The sequence below is a fragment of the Macrobrachium nipponense genome, chromosome 19 (genome assembly GCF_015104395.2).
Source record: "Macrobrachium nipponense isolate FS-2020 chromosome 19, ASM1510439v2, whole genome shotgun sequence".
NCBI classification, from domain to species: domain Eukaryota; kingdom Metazoa; phylum Arthropoda; class Malacostraca; order Decapoda; family Palaemonidae; genus Macrobrachium; species Macrobrachium nipponense.
In genome coordinates this window covers 46,964,196-46,971,646 of record NC_061088.1, presented here as the reverse complement: position 1 = coordinate 46,971,646, position 7,451 = coordinate 46,964,196, and the positions used below count along the sequence as shown (strand labels likewise).

Below are 7,451 nucleotides of genomic sequence, written 5' to 3'. Positions count from 1 at the left end.
AATGACGTTAAAAAGTCACTGCTATCTTTAGAACATCATGTTATATAATTGAGTAAAATTATTTTCCATACAGAAAAATTTACGTCACTAAAACGAAGTGATAAAAAATGTCATATCGCAACCACTGACACACATTACTAAGTAGATAGGAGACACCTATCACTAGCAGTATCACATAAACATATTATCATTTCAATATAAAGCTGATGATAGATGAACGATTCCATTTGTTAAATTTTACAGAAAACACTGGAAACTCACAAAATGCTATCAAAGATAAAAACAATAAAAATTGAAAACCTGAACATTGTGAACCTTGTGACCTTACTCTATTGTTATCGATGCCGTGATGTGCGCGGGAATAGAATGTCAATGTGTCATTTATCGGTCAAAGAAACATCCCTTGCTCAGCGACAGACACTTATTGCACTACATTTTGTACAAAGTTTATAAAATAGGCCTAGAAGGTGAACTCCTCGAAGCACCGCAAAAAAGCAAGATACTATGATTGTTGCAGCTGTCAAAGAACAACCCCTGATTACAGCAGTAGGTTTTTATTGTAAATGATATCAGACTCAAAAGAAAAAGTCACCTTTCTTATATTCAATTCTTTCAGCTACTTATAATATGCGTGTGGAAAACACCCTAACTCAAAACATCTCAAACAGCTTGAGGCACATGCATAAAGTCTGCTGAGGATATCCCAGGACTAGAGGTATAAGAGTAGATTGTATTTAAGGATCAAGGCACTGAAAAACAAAAGGTACAGGTAAAAAATATGCCACTGGGCTATTACTGGGTAATCAAATACCATGGATAATTAAGAAATGATATAATATAAACAAAACAAACTTACAACACAGAATAATTTTCATTAATGTTAATCAAAATGAAATATTAAAATTACTGAGAACACATCGGAGAATTCTAATAATTTCCAATTCTTGAAATAAGAGTAGGCTACATGAGTAATCATAAATCATCCAAATGCATGGACAATCTTACTAAACGTGTCAAAATCAGAAGTCAAATTTAGGCTTACTAAATGTCTTGCAAATTATTTTATTAATCAAAGGAGAACATTAGTTGAATCACATTTTGCTATTAAAGACAGGCTTAATACATTATTTATCGGCTGACTGACTGTAGGTGACGAACTAATGATAAACAAGTAGAGTACAATACGTTAGGTCATGACTCGAGCTAAAGCAAAGACAACTTCCAAATAATTATGACATTGCTGCCACGAAGCCTTGGTTGAAAATAAGATTAGAATTCGTGGACCCATGTTTATATATTTTCCTTACATTGCATAATAATTATCTTTGATTTGTTAAATAAATATACTCAGTACTAATTTAATTTATTTCATGTATAACATCTTTGAAAGGAAATATTACTTATTAATAAGTAAATAATCTGGCACGTGAATATGACAATATTTCCTTAACAAACAATGAATTAAGAAACTACTCTAATTATTCGTGGGCCGAATGTACCTTTAAGAATTTAATTATGGAAATTAATATTTCATCAACACAACCCTTTCATTTATTTACAAACGGTAGTGAAATGATTTGTCTAAAGAAGTTGACCCTTTAATGTTCCTTTCATTGAATGAAATTTACTTTTCTTGAAAATTCATAATTTCCAAAATGTATATTTTCCTTTAAAAAATTATATTTAACTTCAAAATCTGCAGTTTCAGTGTATGTATAACGTATTACGTTATGTTATATCATAAATTGAACATTTTGTGTGTTTATTATTGGCAATTGCTGTGTCCATGAAAAAATGCATGAAATCTTATGATTTTTAATAATTTTATTCATGAAACATAAAATATCGATGTTCGTTATCCTTTTCAAAACATTGTATTCATAGGAGAGTTGTTTAAATATTTCATAATCTTATACAGTGTGATGCATTCGGATATTTGGGATACAAAACTTAATTCCTGTGTCACAAGAAGTATACAGGGCGTTCATAAAGTCATGCTGCAATTTAACAGAAAAACTATGCACGTCAAGCTTTCTTAAACCTTTTTACAGATTAATTCTCTCATGCATAGTTTCAAGGCTATAAGCATTTTAGATTGCACCATGAATCTATTGGCACCCTGTATTTATCGCTTTTCTTGTAGCTAAGAATTTTCTTGCTCAGTTACAGATACTTTCCCTACACTAGGGTTCTCTCTTTGTATCAAAGTAGCCGAGTAATGCAAAGTATTTGTGCTGCTATCTGTTTTTCATTTCTAATATATCGAATATCAGGTCACTTGCTAGAGAAATATCTTTGAGTATAATGTCTATTATTAATCTTAATAGATTAGTAGGTACAAGAGAAATTATGATACACGGGAGGCGTCATTGAGTAAAAATTACATGCATTTCTTATAGCTGTTGCTTTTCGCGTGGTACATTGGCCTCCGCTTAACATTCCTACGAACGTTTGTGGCTGTGTTCATCTGGACCATGGTATTAAAGTCCAGGATGTAAAGGATGCCATAAATATGAAAAGTGATTGAGTTTGAGGGATCTTTCTGATACTCCCTTTCTAATTCATCAGAGGTGAGGCTACTCACACCAGAAGATCCTAGAGTGGTGTCGGTTTTGCCATATTGGACCCACTGATTGTTCCGGTCCTGGAAATACCAAATATACTTTTGGGTAGCTACTTCATTCCCATTGATTTTTTGTGAAGTTATCCTTCTGAGACTCAGCTTTACTCTTGTTCTTCCATTCCTCAGAGACATTTCCTTGAAGTTTACTTCCCATTTATCACTTCCTAACAAATTGAAGATTCTCCTTTGACAATTATTTTTGTTAAGGGTTGGAATGATGGCTGTGTCCTGACTTGGATTACAATAAGCCTTCTCTAAAGCCTCTACGTGGACTTTCCTCAGATTAACCCATCCTATGCCTCTCTCTTTCACTTGCCAGTGAAAATGGGTATCAGCATGAAGTCTCTTACAGCCTGTAATTTCATAACTGCATTTATTGGTCACTGAATAATAACATATTTCTGGTATCTCTGTGTTACCTTCGTAATCATCATGCCACAGAGTTCGCTGTGGGATATTCTGAAAGTTTTCCCTCATAGATCCCTTGTCTTCACAGTACTTGGACGCCTCTTGGTGAGTTTGGTATCCCATTGGATTAGATGTAGACTGTGGTATTACTTGAGATAAAATGTGAGGAAGTTGTTGGGATGAAAGTTCGTTCATCAAGAATAACTGTAAAACAGACTGGTTGTGACCCGACTTGATATTGTGACCAAGAATACAATTTTCATCTGGACATGAGAAAAATATATAATTTGGACAAATGTGAAGTTTAGAACATGAAGATCTGTCGTGGCAACCTTCAGTGCTTATATGGTATGAGCATATCTTAATTTCTGGTTTAAAGGATATTTTGCCATCATTTTCTTCAAATACGTGTTTGTGATCAGCAAGAATTCTGTGGATGCTATCCGGTTCTGTGACATTTTTTTGTTTGATCATCTGAGTTGATATACTGAAGTCTTCTGCATTGATTAGGATCGTTAAGAGATCAATGCAGGTAAATTCTTGAATTTTTGGGCAAAGATGAGTTGATGCACCTTGGATCTGGCTTGATGATTCCCCTCTGCCTCTCCTGTAAGTGGCTTCATCAGGGTTTTTGTGGTGAGTCTGGTTCCAGTTGCCTGTGTGATGAGATCCCCCTCTATTCCTCTGGTCAGGTGATCCCCCTCTGTATCGATGGCAAGGCAATGCATTCTTGGCTTCCTGGTGATGCAGTTCACCACAATTTGTCATGTAAGGTAATTTACTTCTATTGCTGTGGTCAGATGATTCACTTTGGTCCTTCTGGTAAGACAATTCACTATACCTCTTGTGAGATGATTCACTTTGGTAAAGTGGTTTGCCACTGTATTTCTGGTTAGGTGATTCATTTTGGTCCCTCTGTTGAGTTGGTTCACCTCTATACCTCTGGTGAGATAGTTCACTTTGATCCCTCTGGTAAGGTGGTCCACGACTATACCTATGGTGAGATGATTCATTTTGGTCCCTCTGGTAAGGCGGTTCTCCATTATACCTCTGGTGAAATGATTCACTTAGGTCCCCCTGCTGAGGGGATTCCCTTCTATACCTCTGGTGAGAGGATTCACTTTGGTCCCTTTGGTAGGGTGGTTCTCCATTATACCTCTGGTGAGATGATTCACTATGGCTCCTGTGCTGGAGCAGTTCATCTCTATTTCTCTGGTAAGGAGAGTCACTTTGGTTCTTATGATTGGGTGTTTCACTCATATCCTGTTGGTAAAATGATTCATTTCTCCCCCTCCAATGAGGTGACTCACATCTGTTTCTTTGGTAAGATGATACTGTATAGTCTCTTGGGTCTTTATTATTCTGATAATCATCAATAGCTATCATCTTAAACCCCTCATCCAAGTTATTCTGTAATAGAAATTCATGCACAGCTTGGTTTATATGGCTAAAACTATATGAGCTATATTTCATTTGTTTCACTGATATTGACACTTTAGAAAATTTCTTTTACATGATGGAAATCTCTCTTGCTTTCTTTCTCTCTGAATTTGATTAAATGCCTTCATAATGCATAGTGTTTTATTGAGGCTTTCGTTCAATGAGGGTTCTGTGTACACTTACCATAACTGTTGTCTTCTGCTTATTCTCCACTTCTTTCAAACATTTCAAAGCATCCAGCAAAGGGAAGTTGGTGCCAAAACTCTGCAAAGAATTTTCTTGGAAGCTTCTTCGGCAAAAAGGGCAGAATTTATTCTGTATTCTGATCATTTTATCCAAACATTCTCCACACATGTTGTGTGAGCAAGGTAAAATCTTCGGGCAGAATTTAAGTTCGTCAAACTCCTTAAGACAGATTCCACATTCTTTAGGAGAATAGGACGCCTGGAAAATAACAACATAATTAGATAAAAAGGACCCAGAAGTGCAACTAATACATTTCAGTCTTGCTATTATAATAGTGATTATTGACCTGATATACCTCCATCATGACCAGTGTGCACACATGGGCTTACATATGCATTGCATTTCTATAATTAATACTAACTGATATTTTGCATATAGTCACAATCCTCTTCTATTTAAATGTGGTGACTGTACTGTATAATAACAGCAGAACTTTCAATACAGAATTAATATAGATAACAGTTTCAGGAATTGCCTTAACCCATTTTACAGTTTATACAGGCGGGCTTTCAGTGTTTTTAACAAATAAAATAGAAACGGCAGAATTTCATAATTATAGTAGTAGCAATGATAATAATAGACTAAATATTCAATTTGATACATCCACAGCTTTATTTTCATAAGAGATTGGCCCTCAAGACTGAATTATTTACAGTGTAATAATAAAATGTATTTTATTGTGTCAATTTCCTGAGACTTCTATGTTTATTTGGGATTTGTTAGTGGTAAGGGTGAGGTTGAGATTGTGAGAGATGGTGTTTGCATTTCATACGGTAAGTTTACATATTTTATCATATAATGGAAATGGCTTTTATGTTTGGCAAATACCGGCTTTGAAAGACTTGTTTGTTTTATTTTGCTTCCATTAGTAAAAACAAGTTCCATATCCTTTATATCTACCTGTAGCTACATCAGTTAGATGCCAGGCAACCCTACAAACTCCTCATACCTCCGGAAACAATAAAAGGGAAATCCCGCACGCCTGCTAGTTTGCCCGAGGAATAATAATTTTCTAAACACCTTTCCACTAACGGGCCATGTACACGTTTTATCGGAGCTTCTTCCCCTTCCATACTGAACCTTACCCAAACAATCGTTGCACTAATATCTTAGCATTCTTTCCCTTGTCCCCAGCACTCCTGCAATACAGACGCAGTCACTCTTTTTCCTTTCTAATCATGAAACATCCTTCCTTCTCACTTAGTTGTCAGTAAATGCCGTACTAACATCGTACTTTCTTTCATCAAACAGATCGACTGTTGTGCATAACTGGACTTCCTTGCCACATACCTAGATGTTCAAAACGCCAAGACTCAGCATTTTGTTTCTTCTTAGATTTTCGATCATATGAACAGGGTGCTGGGGTGCAGATACCTTCTCCTAGGTGGGTAACTTCCATATTGGACAAATCAAAGAAAATGCAGTTGATACAAATTTCACTTCCCATACGTGTTAAAAATGATACTTATATGGAGTTATATATATATATATATATATATATATATATATATATATATATATATATATATAAACGAATATCACGGGAACAGGGCTTACCATATTTACTTCTGTGGCAATCTTAGGACTGCTACGTGAAAGGACGATTTCTAGAGTAAAATCTCGGCGAGGAACGAATTCCTCAACGATCTACAGAAGGAAAATACAAGAGCTGACTAACCAGAACCAGAGCGACTTGATTACTTAGAATTTGTTATCTTATCATGTCATGTGACAGAGATAACCTTACTATATCAAGGTGAAATCTTACACATTAGTCATGAGCAATTCACTTTTTGAACTGTACATTGCGTTAGAAAAATTATATTATGTTAAAATAAGAGTACATTTGCGAATGTGTGTCTGTGTGAACGAATTTTAAATGGATACGATGACCTCCTAGCTTGAGATTTCACCGTATATTCGGCTAAGCCTTCCACACCCCAAAAGGTATCAAAATTCCTTGGTATTAATCATTGTAACCTGTAGATTGTTATATTCCAGCTTTTAAAGAAGACAATCCTGAATGGGTTATTAGAACGGTGAAAGACGGTCGATTGTGGCGTTGTAGTTGCATCTGAATTCAGCAGACTTGTGTAACCTGTGCATGAGTTAAAGTACATTGTCATTCTTTTTAGCATTGCGGAACAGCGATAATCTCATTTATCTTATATTATGTGAGTTGGAAATCCATCTCGGGAGGAAGATGCTCAAAATTGTTTTCTCAGTCAGAAAAAGCCTCAAACCAAAAGTTGCTAGACCTGGGGTAGTAAATACGAAGGTCACAGAAAGAGCGAACTAGATCGATTTAAGAATGAGGTGTTGCTAGCATTAATCTAAGAAAAAGTTATTAGAGTTTCTGGCATTTAAGATATTTATCCCTTATTGGTGTTTCAACTGCTGTTAACATCTGAAACCAGGGAACCTCTATGAAGATAAGTATGAAGGTACTGTAAAAAAGGAAAAAAATGCTGATAAAGTGACTTTTCCTTGGTTGCAAAATTAGCAACTGGTAACTCTCATGCAGATAACGCTGCTTTGTCTCCCGAGGGCCGCGACGGCAGTCTCTGCTTTGTGCTACAAGACCTGTGGAAGTGAGTGCTATTAGAAAAAAGTTTTGTTCGTCGCCTGTTTGAAGGCTAAAACTACGCTATATTATTTTGGGTGTTTTCAGTAGAAGAATTATATAAAAATGCTGTCCCGTGATTGTTAGAAGATACTGTGAGCATTTTACTTC

At 35.7% G+C, this 7,451-nt stretch overlaps 1 protein-coding gene across 1 annotated transcript; it reads right to left on the bottom strand.

Annotated features, from left to right (window-relative positions):
- Positions 1 to 817: 817 nt before the first annotated feature.
- On the bottom strand, positions 818 to 6,405 carry LOC135216879 (uncharacterized). The gene is made up of 3 exons (XM_064252403.1): positions 6,275 to 6,405; positions 4,655 to 4,915; positions 818 to 4,441 (listed from the first exon to the last, which is right to left on the bottom strand). The coding sequence occupies exons 1-3, from the start codon at positions 6,275 to 6,277 to the stop codon at positions 2,381 to 2,383; spliced, it is 2,325 nt and encodes a 774-aa protein (XP_064108473.1). The 5' UTR covers positions 6,278 to 6,405; the 3' UTR covers positions 818 to 2,380.
- Positions 6,406 to 7,451: the final 1,046 nt, after the last annotated feature.

Excerpts from the sequence above, each read along its gene's own strand:
- LOC135216879 (XM_064252403.1), bottom strand. Across the intron at positions 4,442-4,654 it reads AGCAGAAGACAACAGTTATG|AATAACTTGGATGAGGGGTT; the intron begins GTAAGTGTACAC and ends TTTCTATTACAG.